Here is a 17,316-nt window from a genome sequence, read left to right on the forward strand (position 1 = left end):
CCCACCCAACAGCGGGCTCACAGTCTAGAAGGGGGAGACAGATGACAAAACAAAACATATAAACCAAATAAAATAAACAGACTAAATATGTACAAGTAAAATAGAGTAATAAATATGTACAAACATATATACATATATACAGGTGCTGCGGGGACGGGAAGGAGGTAAGGCGGGGGGATGGGGAGAGGAAGGAGGGGGCTCAATCTGGGAGTCACAGGTCACGGGTTCAAATTCCGGCTCTGCCAATTGTCAGCTGTGTGACCTTGGGCAAGTCACTTCGCTTCTCTGGGCCTCAGTTCCCTCATCTGGAAAATGGGGACTAAGACCGTGAGCCCCCACGTAGGACAACCTGATCACCCTGTAACCTCCCCAGCACTTAGAACAGTGCTTTGCACATAGGAAGCGCGTAACAAATGTCATTATTATTATTATTATTACAAGTTGGCAACGTATAGGGCGATTGACACCGGGCCCGAACCGAACCCAGGGCTTTGGGCCACCGGAGCCCCAGAGCAGCCCCTGCCCCACAACCTGCGGGATAATCCCGGCTCTGCTGTGTGACCTTGGCCACTTCTCTTCTCTGGGTCTCGGTTCCCTCATCTGCAAAATGAGGATTAAAACTGTGAGCCCCGTGTGGGACGGGGACTGTGTCCAACCTGATTAGCTTTTATCTACCTCAGTGCCTGGCACATTGAAAGCGCTCAAGAAATAGCATTAAAATACAATCCCTCTCTCTCAATCCCCTCCACACTCCTCCCCAGCAGTCAGGGACACGCCTCCACGTGCTCCCGATTTATTACTCTAGATTGTAAACGCAATATGAGCAGGGAAATGTGTTTGCTAATCCTGTTGTGTTGTTGTATTCTCCCAAGTGCTTAGTACAGCGTGGCCTAGAGGAAAGAGCCCAGGCCTGGGAATGGGAGAACGTGGGTTCTAACCCCAGCTCTGCCACATCAATCAATCAATCAATCAATCAATCGTATTTATTGAGCGCTTACTGTGTGCAGAGCACTGTAGTAAGCGCTTGGGAAGTACAAGTTGGCAACATCAATCGATCAATCAAGTTGGCAAAATATAGAGACGGTCCCTACCCAACAGCGGGCTCACAGTCTAGGAGGGGGAGACAGAGAACAAAACCAAGCATATTAACAAAATAAAATAAATAGAATCGATATGTACAAGTAAGAGTAATAAATATGTACAAACATATATACATATATACAGGTGCTGTGGGGAAGGGGAGGAGGTAAGACGGGGGTGGGATGGAGAGAGGGATGAGGGGGAGAGGAAGGAGGGGGCTCATGTCTGCTGGGTGACCTTGGGCAAGTCACTTCACTTCTCTGGGCCTCAGTTACCTCATCTGTAAAATGGGGATGAAGTCTGTGAGTCCCACGTGAGTTGGGGACTGGGTCCAACCTGATTAACCCGTGTATATACCCCAGTGCTTAGAACCGTGTTTGGCACATAGGAAGCGCTTAACAATACCACAATTATTATTCTCCATCCCACCCATCTTACCTCCTTCCCTTCCCCACAGCACCTGTATATATGTATATATATGTTTGTACATATTTATTACTCTATTTATTTTACTTGTACATATCTATTCTATTTATTTTATTTTGTTAGTACGTTTGGTTTTGTTCTCTGTCTCCCCCTTTCAGACTGTGAGCCCACTATTGGGTAGGGACTGTCTCTATATGTTGCCAACTGGTACTTCCCAAGCGCTTAGTCCAGTGCTCTGCACACAGTAAGCGCTCAATAAATACGATTGATGATGATGATTAGTAGTAATACAGTGCTCCGCAGCTCAATAAATGACATTGATTGATTGATTGATCCCCATCCCAGAGGGGGGCTCTCGCTTCTAGGGTGGACCTGTCGTCTTATGGCGGTCTCCCCCTTAGATTGCAGGCTTGTGGGGAGGGGGGACGAGGGAAAAGGTGGGGGGCAAGGCATTGGGCGAGGAGAAGGCCCCAGGAAAGGAGAAGGTGGCAGAGGAACTCGGTGGCTGAGAGAGCCAGGGTGGAGAGAAGGAGTTCGACCACACATACAGAGGCACAGACTTGGGGAAGAGACAGAGATGCGGTATTTTTGTGTGTTTGTGTGTGGGGGTGGTGGTGGTTAGGGTTAGGGTCAATCCCAGATCTGCCAGTTGTCAGCTATGTGACTTTGGGCAAGTCACTTACCTTCTCTGGGCCTCAGTTACCTCATCTGTAAAATGGGGATTAATGATAATAATAATAATAATGATGATGGCATTTGTTAAAGTGCTTACTATGTGCAAAGCACTGGTCTGCACTGGGGAGGCTACAAGGTGATCAGGTTGTCCCACGGGGGGCTCACAGTCAATCCCCATTTTCCAGATGAAGTAACTGAGGCACGGAGAAGTGACTTGCCCAAAGTCACACAGCTGGCAGTTGGCGGAGCTGGGGTTTGAACCCATAACCACTGACTCCGAATAATAATGATAGCCTTTATTAAGCGCTTACTGTGGGCAGAGCACTGTTCTAAGCGCTGGGGAGGCTACAAGGTGATCAGGTTGTCCCACGGGGGGCTCCCAGTCAATCCCCATTTTCCAGATGAGGTAACTGAGGCACAGAGAAGTGACTTGCCCAAAGTCACACAGCTGGCAATTGGCAGAGCCGGGGTTTGAACCCATAACCACTGACTCCGAATAATAATGATAGCATTTATTAAGCGCTTACTGTGTGCAGAGCACTGTTCTAAGCGCTGGGGAGGCTACAAGGTGATCAGGTTGTCCCACGGGGGGCTCGCAGTCAATCCCCATTTTCCAGATGAGGTAACTGAGGCCCAGAGAAGTGAGGTGACTTGCCTAAAGTCACCCAGCTGGCAATTGGCGGAGTCGGAATTTGAACCCATGACCACTGACTCCACGCTGCTTCTTTGTAACCTCCGCAGCGCTTAGAACAGTGCTATGTTGCCAACTTGTACTTCCCAAGCGCTTAGTCCAGTGCTCTACACACAGTAAGCGCTCAATAAATACGATTGAATGAATGAATGAATGCTTTGCACATAGTAAGCGCTTAATAAATCCATCATTAAAATGTGCGCCCGCCCCCACCTGCCACCCTCGGGCTCTTAGCGCCACCTTCCGGCGGCCCCCGGCACTGCGCCCCGGCGCCGGCCTGCTGGGAAGATCAATCAATCAATCAGTCAATCAATCAATCGTATTTATTGAGCGCTTACTGTGTGCAGAGCACTGGACTAAGCGCTTGGGAAGTACAAGTTGGCAACATATAGAGACAGTCCCTACCCAACAGTGGGCTCACAGTCTGAAAGGGGGAGACAGAGAACAAAATCAAACATATTAACAAAATAAAATAAATAGAATAGATATGTACAAGTAAAATAAATAGAGTAATAAATATGTACAAACATATATACATATATACAGGTGGAGATGGAGGAGAGATTGGGGGGGGCGGGGAGTCGGGGTCCTGACCTGCCCGATGATAATAATAATAATAATAATAATAATAATAATAGCATTTATTAAGCGCTTACTATGTGCAAAGCACTGTTCTAAGCGCTGGGGAGGTTACAAGGTGATCAGGTTGTCCCATGGGGGGCTCATGGTCTTAATCCCCATTTTACAGATGAGGGAACTGAGGCCCAGAGAAGTGAAGTGACTTGCCCAAAGTCACACAGCTGACAATCAATCAATCAATCGTATTTATTGAGCGCTTACTGTGTGCAGAGCACTGTACTAAGCGCTTGGGAAGTACAAGTCGGCAACACATAGAGACAGCCCCTACCCAACAGCGGGCTCACAGTCTAGAAGGGGGAGACAGAGAACAAAACCAAACCGGAGCCTGAATTTGAACCCATGACCTCTGACTCCAAAGGCCGGGCTCTTTCCACTGAGCCACGCTGCTTCTCTAATGATGATGATGATGGCATTTATCAAGCGCTTACTATGTACCGAGCACTGTTCTAAACACTGTGGAGGGGTGGTTACAAGGTGATCGGGTTGTCCCACGGGGAGCTCACAGTCTCCATCCCCATTTTACAGATGAGGGAACTGAGGCCCAGGGAAGTGAAGTGACTTGCCCAAAGTCACACAGCTGACAAGTGGCGGAGCCGGGATTAGAACCCATGACTCCTGACTCCAAAGCCCGGGCTCTTTCCACTGAGCCACTCTGCTTCTCTAATGATGATGGCATTTATCAAGCGCTTATGATGTGCCAAGCACTGTTCTAAACGCTGGGGGGGGGGGGGGCGTTACAAGGTGATCAGGTTGTCCCACGGGGAGCTCACAGTCTTCATCCCCATTTTACAGTTGAGGTAACTAAGGCACGGAGAAGTGAAGTGACTTGCCCAAAGTCACACAGCTGACAAGTGGCGGAGCCGGGATTAGAACCCATGACCTCTGACTCCCAAGCTCGGGTTTTTTCCGCGGAGCCACGCTGCTTCTGAGCACTTCCTTCTGCTCGGGCCTTGTTTGCTGTCTCAGCCATAGTATTGGGGAAGTGGGGGGGCCCCCCAGCCCTGCTTCTGGCCAGAGTTTGGGCCCCGGGCCAACAGGCAGACATGCGAGGGGCCGGGGGCGGGGGGTGAGAACAGGCAGAGATAATAATAATAATAATAATAATAATAATAATAATAATAATAATAATAATGGCATTTATTAAGCGCTTACTATGTGCAAAGCACTGTTCTAAGCGCTTGGGAGGTTACAAGGTGATCAGGTTGTCCCACATGGCGCTCACAGTCTTCATCCCCATTTTCCAGATGAGGTAACTGAGGCACAGAGAAGTGTATATATGTTTGTACATACTTATTACTCTATTTTATTTTATTTGTACATACCTATTCTATTTATTTTATTTTGTTAGTATGCTTGGTTTTGTTCTCTGTCAATCAATCAATCAATCAATCGTATTTATTGAGCGGTTACTATGTGCAGAGCACTGTACTAAGCGCTTGGGAAGTACAAATTGGCATCACATAGAGACAGTCCCTACCCAACAGTGGGCTCACAGTCTAAAAGGGGGAGACAGAGAACAGAACCAAACATACCAACAAAATAAAATAAGTAGGATAGAAATGTACAAGTAAAATAAATAAATAAATAGAGTAATAAATATGTACAACCATATATACATATATACAGGTGCTGTGGGGAAGGGAAGGAGGTAAGACGGGGGGATGGAGAGGGGGACGAGGGGGACTCCCCCTTTTAGACTGTGAGCCCACTGTTGGGTAGGGCCTGTCTCTATATGTTGCCAATTTGTACTTCCCAAGCGCTTAGTACAGTGCTCTGCACGTAGTAAGCGCTCAATAAATACGATTGATGATGATGAAGTGACTTGCTCAAAGTCACCCAGCTGACAATTGGCGGAGCTGGGGTTTGAACCCACGACCTCGGACTCCAAAGCCCGGGCTCTTTTCACTGAGCTAGGCTGCTCAGAGGTAGAGAGAAAGGGTCAGGGAGGGGACAGCAGGGGCAGAAGGCGGAGGCCGAGAGATTCCGTGTGACCTTGGGCAAGTCACTTCACTTCTCTGTGCCTCGGTTACCTCACCTGTAAAATGGGGGTTAAGAGTGCGAGCCCCATGTGGGACAGGGACCGTGTTCTACACGGTTAGAGAAGCAGCGTGGCTCGGTGGAGCGAGCACAGGCTTTGGAGTCAGAGGTCGCGGGTTCTAATCCCCGCTCCACCAATTGTCAGCTGGGCGACCTTGGGCAAGTCACTTCACTTCTCTGTGCCTCAGTCCCCTCATCTGTAAAATAGGGATTAAGAGTGCGAGCCCCATGTGGGACAGGGACTGTGTTCTACATGGTTAGAGAAGCAGCGTGGCTCAGTGGAGCGAGCACAGGCTTTGGAGCCAGAGGTCACGGGTTCTAATCCCGGATCCACCAATTGTCAGCTGGGTGACCTTGGGCAAGTCACTTCACTTCTCTGTGCCTCAGTCCCCTCATCTGTAAAATGGGGATTGACTGTGAGCCCCGCGTGGGACAACCTGATCACCCTGTATCCCCCCAGCGCTTAGAACAGCGCTTTGCATCATCATCATCAATCGTATTTATTGAGCGCTTACTATGTGCAGAGCACTGTACTAAGCGCTTGGGAAGTACAAATTGGCAACATATAGAGACAGTCCCTACCCAACAGTGGGCTCACAGTCTAAAAGTCTTGCACATAGTAAGCGCTTACCAAATACCATCATCATTATTATTATTCTACCTGGTTAGCCTGGGTCTACCCCAGAGCTTAGCGCGGGGTCTGGGGCATAGTAAGCGCTTAACAAATACCGCCAAAAAAATGAAAAGAGGGAGACAGAGACTGGAGTAAGAGGCAGAGACCTAGACCTCCAGCGCTTAGTACAGTGCTCGGCACACAGTAAGCGCTCGATAAATACGATTGATTGGAGTGGAGTCAGAGACACCCAGTCAGCTGCCACTGGCAGCCCTCCCCGGCGCTGACTTGGGTGGCTTGGCCTGTGACGGGGTGGCGGAGGTGGTGGCGGGGCGGGTGACGGGGCAGGGCCCTGCCCCCTTCTTCCTGACCCGAGGAGCCTCATCCTTCTCCTTCCCCTCAGAGCAGCGGTGAGCCGGAGGCGGGCTGGCGCAGGCCGGACGGGGCCGGGCAGGTGAGACTTTGGGGTGCAGGAGAGGGGAGGGGGCACCCAAGTGCCTGGGAGTCATCCACTCCAGACCCCCTGGGGAGAGGGGACACCAGACCCCCTCTTCGGATGTGGAGGTCACCCCTCTCCGCAGGCCGGGGGATGTGGGACCCTGGCTGGGGGACAGGATGCCCGCCTCAGGGGTCTGGAAAGTTGAACCCCCAAATGGGGAGATTGGGGGGGGAAGAAGACCCAGTTCCGCTTTGGGCATAGCCGGGCCTTCTCGCGCTCAGGGCCGAAAAAGCCTCCGCTGGGCCGGGAGGACTGGGGGGGCCTCCATCCCCTGGGTCGGGAGCTTGGGGTGGAAATGGGGGACCGTAGAGTGCACCTCCTTCTTCAGCGAGGACGGGGAGAGGGGGGGGAAGAAGACCCAGTTCCGCTTTGGGCATAGCCGGGCCTTCTCGCGCTCAGGGCCGAAAAAGCCTCCGCTGGGCTGGGAGGACTGGGGGGGCCTCCATCCCCTGGGTCGGGAGTTTGGGGTGGAAATGGGGGACCGTAGAGTGCACCTCCTTCTTCAGCGAGGACGGGGAGAGGGGGGGAGGCGGGGCGGCAACTCCTCTGTGGTATGGCCACATCCTGAGGGAGGGACAGGGAAGTAGCGAGCAAAACAGGCGGTGACACCCAGAGACGGCGGGGAGGGGAAGGAACGGTGGGGGGCGGGGAGGAAGAGCCGGACCCCCACCCCGGGTCACACCGACCACCCCCAGGGATCCGGAGACCCAAACTGAGCAAGGAGGAGGGATACCACCCTGTCTCCCCACCCTGGGGGCCCCTAGTTGATCCCAACCCTTCAAAGGGGCCTTCTGAGATCTCCGGAGGGCGGGAGGATGGTACAAACATATATGTACCATGGTATACATATATGTGCCATGGTATCATGTATATGGTCTGACCACCCACCCCCACCCCGCCACGATTCCCGCATCTTGCCTGGGTTTGGGGAGCTGTGAGGGAGTGGGGGCAACAAAGGCACTGAGAGACACCGAGACAGAGACAGAAAAAAACCCAGAGAGACGGGGGGATACAGAGATATCCTAAGCTCCTTGAGGGCAGGGATGGTCTCCACTAACCCCGATGGACTCTCCCAAACGCTTAGTACGGTGCTGAGGGCCGGCGGGCGCTCAGGCACTTCGGGCGATCGACGGGAGAGAGAAGCTGAGAGTGAGGCAGTGGGAGAGAGACGGAGGGGAGCGGGAGGAAGAGGAGTGAGCCAGATGTGGAGGGCCGAACTCGATCTCCACACGACATGGCTCAAGTGTGAGATTCCCCCCTCCACATCTCTGTTCCCTCCTTCTCCCCATCTCCTTATTTCCGCTCCATCTCCGGTCTCGTCCACCTCCGTTCGCTCCGTCGGCCCCCGGCAGGCGCGGATGGAGCCGTTCAGCTCTCGCAGCCTGGCGCTGCAGGCGGAGAAGAAGCTGCTGAGCGGGGCGGCGGGGCGGGCGGCGGCGCAGCTGCTGATCGACGAGACCAGCGGCGAGGTGCTGGACGAACTGTACCGCGTGTCCAAGGCCTACACGCGCTCGCGGGCCGAGGCCCAGCGGGTCATCAAGGACCTGGTGAAGGTGGCCATCAAGGTGGGCGTCCTGCACCGCAACGGGCGGTTCAGCGGGGCGGAGCTGGAGCAGGCGGCCCACTTCCGCCGGAAGCTGCGCCAGGGGGCCATGACGGCGCTGAGCTTCGGCCAGGTGGCCTTCACCTTCGAGGCGGCCGTGCTGGCCGGGCTGCTGGCCGAGTGCCGCGACGCCCTGCTGGACCTGGTCCAGCGTCACCTCACCCCCAAGTCCCTGGGCCGCATCCGCCACGTCTTCGACCACTTCGCCGACCCGGGCCTGCTGGCCGCCCTCTACGGCCCCGACTACGACGCCCACCTGACCCGCATCTGCGCCGGCCTCAGCAAGCTGCTGGAGGAGGGGCGCCTCTGAGGACCCCCCCCCCAACCCAGGCCCGGACCAGAGGGGTGCCGGGGGCCCGAACTGCTGGGGGAGGGACGGCTGCGGACCTCCCCCCCCTCCGCCCTTGGGCCCAGGGTGGTGGAGGATGGAGGTGGCTTCGAGACCACCCCGCGGCCCCCTGCCCCGGAGTGCTGGGGGGTGGAGTGCTCTGAGCACCCCCCAGGGAGGGAAGGGGCGACCCCGACTCCCCTGGGAGCAGTTTTCGGGGCACGGGGTGGGGGGAATCGGGCCTGGCCTCCAAGGAAGGGGACATTGCGGCAGGGTGACCTCCGAGGGGAGGAAGGGGACGTCGCCTAAGCCTGCCACAAACACACACGCACAGGATGACACCCCAACCCAAACCCAAACGCACAGGCCAACAGCCCCACAGCCCGCACAACGTACGCACCCCGACACAGACACCCAGGGACGCACGCGTGCGCGCTCACACTCCGCTGGGCTCTGGGCGGAGGGGAGCCGCCCCTCGTACTGGGGGGTCCCAGCACCTCCGATCGCCGCCCCCCTCCCCTCACCCGTCGGCTGCGGACCCAGAGAGGAACTAGGAGCGCGGGCCCCCGCCGCCAGCCGGAAACGGAGTCGAGCAGGCAGAAAAAGGCGAAGTGAAACAGGAGCAGCCGCGGGGGTCGAGGGGCTTCTCTCGGGGATGGACACGGGGCGCTGACGCGGACAGACGGGGGGGACACGGGGAAAGGGGAGGGGGCAACTGCACGCGGGAAATAAAAAGGCGGGAAAGCGGGCCCAGGCTGGTTGTTTAATGCCTTCCAGGCCGGGCCCGATCCGAGGTGGGGGGGGTCCCCCAGCTCCCCCCAACAACCCAGGTGGCAGGGGCTCCCGCGGGACCCCCGCCCGCCCCCGGCCTGCGTGGGAAACGGAGCAGCGTGGCGGCCCCTCTGCACCCAGAAGGTTGGCGGGGTGGACCGCCGCCGCCGCCGCCCCCTCCTCAGCTTGTTTTCGGAATAGGGCCGGGGGTGTGCGGGGGTCTCCACAGATGCATCCAGCCCAGGGGGTCGGGGGCCGTGACCACCCCGTCACCCCCCCCTTGGCCGAGGCCCCTGCTGGCCCAGAAACGTGGAGGGGCTGGGGCGGGGAACAAGACACCGACCAAATAAATATCACTAACATAGCACCAGATAAATTAGGGGAGGGAGAGAGGGTGGGGGCAGTGCAGAGGGGTAGGGGGCTAACCCTGGGGGGGGGCCCCCCGGGTCAGAGTTTGAAGATTTCATCCTCCTGGTCTCGAAGGGAAGCGGTCCGGGAGGTCCGGGTCAGGGGGACGGGGCCCAGGAGGGCCCGCTGCTGCTGCTGCCGCCGTTGGGTCTTGGGCGAGCTCGGGCTCACGCCAGGGGCTGCTTCTCTGGGGATCCTGGGGAGAAAGGAGCCAGGTCATGGGGGGGAGGCGGTCCGGGTCGCCCCAGCGAGAGAGAAGCGGCATTGCCTAGTGGTTAGAGCCCAGGCCTGGTCATCAGAAGGACCTGGGTTCTCATCTGGAGAAGCAGCGTGGCCCAGTGGAAAGAACACGGGCTTTGGAGTCAGAGGTCATGGGTTCGAATCCCGGCTCCGCCACATGTCTGCTGTGTGACCCTGGGCAAGTCACTTAACGTCTCTGGGCCTCAGTTACCTCACCTGGAAAATGGGGATGAAGACTGTGAAGACTGTGGGACAATCTGATCACCTTGTATCCCCCCCCAGCGCTTAGAACAGTGCTTGGCACATAGTAAGCGCTTAACAAATACCAACATTATTATTATCCCGGCACCGCTACTCATCTGCTGGGCGACCTTGGGGAAGTCATTTCAAGTAATAATAATAATAACGGCATGTATTAAGTGCTTTCTACGTGCAAAGCACCGTTCTAAGCGCCGGGGAGGATACAAGGGGATCAGGTTGTCCCACGGGGGGGCTCACAGTCTTAATCCCCATTTTTACAGATGAGGGAACTGAGGCACAGAGAAGGGACTTGCCAAAAGTCACACAGCTGGCAACCGGGGGAGTCAGAATTTGAACCCATGACCTGACGACTCCAAAGCCCGTGCTCTTTCCCCTGAGCCACGCGGCTTCTCAAAAAATCTCATTAGCAGAGGATGGTTAATAAATATTATTAAGCGCTTACTATGTGCAGAGCACTGTTCTAAGCGCTGGGGAGGTTACAAGGCAATCAGGTTGTCCCACAGAGTCACACAGCTGACAACGGGCAGAGTCAGGATTTGAACCCATGACCTCCTAGACTGTGAGCCCACTGTTGGGTAGGGACCGTCTCTATATGTTGCCAACTTGTACTTCCCAAGCGCTTAGTACAGTGCTCTGCACACAGTAAGCACTCAATAAATACGATTGAATGAATGAATGACCTCTGACTCCAAAGCCCGGGCTCTTTTCCACTGAGCCACGCTGCTTCTCTAATGAAGTGACTTGCCCAAGGTCACGCGGCAGATGAGTGGCAGAGTCGGGATTAGAACCCACATCCTCTGACTCCCAAGCCCGTGCTCTTGCTACTAGGCCACGCTCCTTCTCTGTACGATTCATGGTACAATGTTTAGTTTCCAGCGCTTAGAACAGTGCTTTGCACATAGTGAGCGCTTAACAAATGCCATTATTATTATTACAGCAGCTTCAAGGGAAGCAGCGTGGCTCGGTGGAAAGAGCCCGGGCTCGGGAGCCGGAGGTCATGGGTTCTAATCCTGACTCCGCCACTTGTCAGCCGTGTGACTTTGGGCAAGTCACTTCACTTCTCTGGGCCTCAGTGGCCTCATCTGGAAAATGGGGATGAAGACCGGGAGCCCCACTGGGACAACCTTCACTTCTCTGGGCCTCAGTGACCTCATCTGGAAAATGGGGATGAAGACCGGGAGCCCCACTGGGACAACCTTCACTTCTCTGGGCCTCAGTGACCTCATCTGGAAAATGGGGATGAAGACCGGGAGCCCCACTGGGACAACCTTCACTTCTCTGAGCCTCAGTGACCTCATCTGGAAAATGGGGATGAAGACCGGGAGCCCCACTGGGACAACCTTCACTTCTCTGGGCCTCAGTGACCTCATCTGGAAAATGGGGATGAAGACCGGGAGCCCCACTGGGACAACCTTCACTTCTCTGGGCCTCAGTGACCTCATCTGGAAAATGGGGACGAAGACCGGGAGCCCCACTGGGACAACCTGATCACCTTGTATCCCCCCCCCAGCACTTAGAACAGTGCTTCGCACATAGTACGTGCTTAACAAATGCCAACATCGTTATTAGTATTATTATGACAGCAAGCTGCAAATATTCAGCGCTCAATAATACCATCATCATCATCATCAATCGTATTTATTGAGCGCTTACTATGCGCAGAGCACTGTACTAAGCACTTGGGAAGTACAAATTGGCAACATATAGAGACGGTCCCTACCCAACAGTGGGCTCACAGTCTAAAAGGGGGAGACAGAGATGTCCAGGGGTGGGGGCTGCACTGATCAATCAATCAATCAATCAATCGTATTTATTGAGCGCTTACTATGTGCAGAGCACTGTACTAAGCGCTTGGGAAGTACAAATTGGCAACACATAGAGACAGTCCCTACCCAACAGTGGGCTCACAGTCTAAAAGGGGGAGACAGAGAACAGAACCAAACATACCAACAAAATAAAATAAATAGGATAGAAATGTACAAGTAAAATAAATAAATAAATAAATAAATAGAGTAATAAATATGTACAACCATATATACATATATACAGGTGCTGTGGGGAAGGGATGGATGGATATCTTAGCAGGGGCGGGAGGAGGTGTGGCGGGTTACTACGCACATAGTAAGCGCTCAATAAATACGATTGATGATGCTGATGATGATCAATCAATCAATCAATCGTATTTATTGAGCGCTTACTATGTGCAGAGCACTGTACTAAGCGCTTGGGAAGTACAAATTGGCATCACATAGAGACAGTCCCTACCCAACAGTGGGCTCACAGTCTAAAAGGGGGAGACAGAGAACAGAACCAAACATACCAACAAAATAAAATAAGTAGGATAGAAATGTACAAGTAAAATAAATAAATAAATAGAGTAATAAATATGTACAACCATATATACATATATACAGGTGCTGTGGGGAAGGGATGGATGGATATCTTAGCAGGGGCGGGAGGAGGTGTGGCGGGTTACTACGCACATAGTAAGCGCTCAATAGATACGATTGATGATGCTGATGATGATCAATCAATCAATCAATCGTATTTATTGAGCGCTTACTATGTGCAGAGCACTGTACTAAGCGCTTGGGAAGTACAAATTGGCATCACATAGAGACAGTCCCTACCCAACAGTGGGCTCACAGTCTAAAAGGGGGAGACAGAGAACAGAACCAAACATACCAACAAAATAAAAAATAAATAGGATAGAAATGTACAAGTAAAATAAATAGAGTAATAAATATGTACAACCATATATACATATATACAGGTGCTGTGGGGAAGGGATGGATGGATATCTTAGCAGGGGCGGGAGGAGGTGTGGTGGGTTACTACGCACATAGTAAGCGCTCAATAAATGCGATTGATGATGCTGATGATGATGGTGGGTGAGGGTGGGAAGACCCCAGACTCACCTGCTCTCCCCCTTCTTCAGCTTCCTGGCGGCCGCCTTCTTGGACAGGCTGATCTCGGAGTCCAGCTTCTTGAAGAAATCGGAGGCCGAGAGGTCGTGGGTGGGCCGGGGGCTGTCCCCGTTGGCCAGGGCGGGGGTCGGGCCTTTCTCCTCGGACGCGGCCTCGGCCCCCATCGCCGCCGCCTTCTCCTCCTCCTCCTCCTCCTCTGAGTCCGAGTCCAGTCCGTGAAGCAGCCCACGGGGCTGGGTGAGGACGGGGATGGTGAGGCTCGACTTCAAGAAGATGGACTCGTTGGTGTACAGGCGGTTCGCTCGCTTGATCTGTTCCATCTGGACACAAATCACCCCAAACCCTACGCTCAGCGAAGGAGGGCAGGAGGTGGGGCGTCCCCCCTCCCCAAGAATCAATCCCACCGCCCCATCCTGGGGAGGTGCGGGGGGCTCTGCCTTGTGAGGACAATAATAATAATATTTGTTAAGCGCTTACTACGTGCAAAGCCCTGTTCTAAGCGCTGGGGAGGGGAAACAAGGTCATGAGGTTGTCCCACGGGGGGCTCACAGTCTTCACCCCCATTTTACGGATGAGGGAACTGAGGCTCAGAGAAGTTACCCAAGGTCACACGGCACAAGGGAAGCAGCCTTGGGAGATGGGTGTGTGGCGGGGGGTGGGGAGGACCAGGGGCGCCTCAATCAATCAATCAATCAATCAATCGTATTTATTGAGCGCTTACTGTGTGCGGAGCACTGGAATAAGCGCTTGGGAAGTACAACTTGGCAACATATAGAGACGGCCCCTACCCAACAGTGGGCTCGCAGTCTAAAAGGGGGGAGAGCCTCAGGGAGTCGAGACCAGACTTCAGTAATATAATAATGGCATTCATTAAGTGCTTCCTCCGTGCAAAGCGCTGGGGAGGTCACAAGGTGATCAGGTTGTCCCACGGGGGGCTCGCGGTCTTCATCCCCATTTTACAGATGAGGTCACTGAGGCACGGAGAAGTGACTTGCCCAGACTCACACGGCTGACGATTGGCGGGGCCGGGATTTGAACCTGTGACCTCTGACTCCAAAGCCCGTGTTTTTTTCATTGAGCCACGCTGCTTCAATCAATCAATCAATCAATCGTATTTATTGAGCGCTTACTGTGTGCAGAGCACTGTACTAAGCGCTTGGGAAGTACAAGTTGGCAACATATAGAGACAGTCCCTACCCAACAGTGGGCTCACAGTCTAAAAGTGTGGTGTCACTTGCCTCCGCTCTGTCACCCACACCTCCGGGAGAGTTTACACATCTCCCATTAAACCAGGAGGTGCTCAGTAATAATAATAATAATAATGACATTTATTAAGCGCTTACTACATGCAAAGCACTGTTCTAAGCACTGGGGAGGTTACAAGGTGATCAGGTTGTCCCACGGGGGGGCTCACAGTCTTAATCCCCATTTTACAAATGAGGTAACTGAGGCACAGAGAAGTTAAGTGACTTGCCCTAAGTCACACAGCTGACAATTGGCGGAGCCAGGATTTGAACCCATGACCTCTGACTCCAAAGCCGGTGCTCTTTCCACTGAGCCACGCGGCTTCGCTCAGTCAGTAAATACTGACTGACCGGCTCAACTTCAGGGAGAAAGGCAGGACGAAAGGGAAAGAGAAAGATGGAGGGGGGCGGTCTGAAAACCAGAGGAGAACGATCTGGCCATGTTATTCATTCATTCAATCGCATTTATTGAGCGCTTACTGTGTGCAGAGCACTGTACTAAGCGCTTGGGAAGTACAGGTTGGCAACATATAGAGACAGTCCCTACCCAACTGCGGGCTCACAGTCTAGAAGGGGGAGACAGACAACAAAACAGAACATATTAACAAAATAAAAGACATAGAATAGTAAATATGTACAAGTAAAACAGAGTAATAAATCTAACTGGTACTTCCCAAGCGCTTAGTACAGTGCTCTGCACACAGTAAGCGCTCACTAAATACGATTGAATGAATGAATGAATGTACAAACATATATACAGGTGCCGTGGGGTGGGGAAGGAGGTAGGGCGGGGGGGAATGTTGTGTCAACTTGTCCTTCCCAAGCGCTTAGTACAGTGCTCTGCACACAGTAAGCGCTCAATAAATACGACTGACTGACTGAATGAATGAATCTGGCTCCTTCGGGGGTGAAGGGGCGGGCAGGCGGGTAAAGTCCAACCTTCCCCGCAAGGCCGGATCAAATTCCGAAGTCAGTGGAGTCTGCGGTCATGGGTTCAAATCCCGGCTCTGCCAACTGTCAGCTGTGTGACTTTGGGCGAGTCACTTCACTTCTCCAGAGAAGTTTAAGAGAAGCCGCGTGGCTCAGTGGAAAGAGCCCGGGCTTTGGAGTCAGAGGTCATGGGTTCAAATCCCGGCTCCGCCACTTGTCAGCTGTGTGACTTCGGGCGAGTCACTTCACTTCTCTGGGCCTCAGTTACCTCATCTGTAAAATGGGGATTAAGGCTGTGAGCCCCCCCGTGGGCCAACCTGATCACCTTGTAACCTCCCCAGCGCTTAGAGCAGTGCTATGCCCATAGTAAGCGCTTGATAAATGCCATTATTATTATTATTATTATCCCGCGGCCGGCCCGCACTCACCGTCACCCCGTACTTGAGCGCCAGCCCGGCCAGCGTGTCTCCGGGCTCCAGGCGGTGCTGTAGTAGCCGCTGCCTTGCGGGCGAGCAGGCCGACTGCACCAGGCTCCCGTAGGAGCGGGTCCGACTCCCCCGCAGCAGGCCGGAGCCACCGGACCCCCAATCTTGCCTGGTCGGAGAGGCCATCCCTCCACCCCAAATCACGGGGAGGGGGCGAGGAGGAGGGCTAGGGATGGAGAATAAGGCTGTCGAGGGCCACACTACTGGGGTGGGGAGGAGGGCAGGGGGCGAGGGATGGAGAATAAGGCCGTCGAGGGCCGCACTATAGGGGTGGGGAGAAGGGCAGGGGGCTAGGGATGGAGAATAAGGCCGTTGAGGCCCGCACTATAGGGGTGGGGAGGAGGACAGGGGGCGAGGGATGGAGAATAAGGCCGTCGAGGGCCGCATTACAGGGGTGGGGAGGAAGGCAGGGGGTGAGGGATGGAGAATAAGGCCGTCGAAGGCCGCACTATAGGGGTGGGGAGGAAGGCAGGGGGCGAGGGATGGAGAATAAGGCCATCGAGGGCCGCACTATAGGGGTGGGGAGGAAGGCAGGGGGCGAGGGATGGAGAATAAGGCCGTCGAAGGCCGCACTACAGGGGTGGGGAGGAGGGCAGGGGGCGAGGGATGGAGAATAAGGCCGTCGAGGGCCGCACTATAGGGGTGGGGAGGAGGACAGGGGGCGAGGGATGGAGAATAAGGCCGTCGAAGGCCGCACTACAGGGGTGGGGAGGAGGGCAGGGGGCGAGGGATGGAGAATAAGGCCGTCGAGGGCCGCACTACAGGGGTGGGGAGGAAGGCAGGGGGCGAGGGATGGAGAATAAGGCCGTCGAGGGCCGCACTATGGGGGTGGGGAGGAGGGTAGGGGGCGAGGGATGGAGAATAAGGCCGTCGAGGGCCACACTATAGGGGTGGGTGGGGAGGAAGGCAGGGGGCGAGGGATGGAGAATAAAGCCGTCGAGGGCCGCACTACGGGGGTGGGGAGGAGGACAGGGGGCTAGGGATGGAGGATAAAGAGACTGTCACCCGTCTCCCGTGCCCCTGCCCCGTCCTGGCCCCCTCCTGCAGCCCCTACCCCCCAGTGGCCCTCCGCCGGTCCTTCCCAGGCCGCCCCCTTGACGGGTGACATCTCCCCTGAGCCGGTCCTTCCAGGGGCCTGACCTTTGACCCCTACCGGCCAACCCTTCGCCTAAGACAACTGCCTCCGTCTCCCCTGCCCCCGGACCCTCTCCTCTCCCCTCCCCTCCCCGCCCCCCAAACTCCAGCCCCGCTGAAGCGTCGTAGCGACGGCCTAAGGCCCGGGAGGAGGGAGGGAGGAGGGAGGGAGGGAGGAGGGAGGAGGGAGGAGGGATGACCAGAGGCCGCCGCTTAGGCCTCTGGGAAATGTAGTCCATTTCCGCCCTCCCTCCCCGCGGGGGCCGAGCGAGTCACCCGCCATTCATTCATTCATCCATCCATCCATCCATCCATTCATTCATTC

At 54.8% G+C, this 17,316-nt stretch overlaps 2 protein-coding genes across 2 annotated transcripts; one reads left to right on the top strand and one right to left on the bottom strand.

Annotated features, from left to right (window-relative positions):
• The first annotated feature begins 8,018 nt into the window (after positions 1–8,018).
• TNFAIP8L2 (TNF alpha induced protein 8 like 2) lies at positions 8,019–8,738 on the top strand. Its single transcript, XM_038768934.1, has one exon. The coding sequence runs from the start codon at positions 8,019–8,021 to the stop codon at positions 8,571–8,573; it is 555 nt and encodes a 184-aa protein (XP_038624862.1). The 3' UTR covers positions 8,574–8,738.
• A 612-nt stretch (positions 8,739–9,350) lies between these two features.
• On the bottom strand, positions 9,351–16,856 carry LYSMD1 (LysM domain containing 1). The gene is made up of 3 exons (XM_038768847.1): positions 15,801–16,856; positions 13,190–13,518; positions 9,351–9,966 (listed from the first exon to the last, which is right to left on the bottom strand). The coding sequence occupies exons 1-3, from the start codon at positions 15,981–15,983 to the stop codon at positions 9,810–9,812; spliced, it is 669 nt and encodes a 222-aa protein (XP_038624775.1). The 5' UTR covers positions 15,984–16,856; the 3' UTR covers positions 9,351–9,809.
• Positions 16,857–17,316: the final 460 nt, after the last annotated feature.

This window comes from Tachyglossus aculeatus, chromosome Y4 (assembly GCF_015852505.1).
Source record: "Tachyglossus aculeatus isolate mTacAcu1 chromosome Y4, mTacAcu1.pri, whole genome shotgun sequence".
Classification (NCBI taxonomy): Eukaryota; Metazoa; Chordata; class Mammalia; order Monotremata; family Tachyglossidae; genus Tachyglossus; species Tachyglossus aculeatus.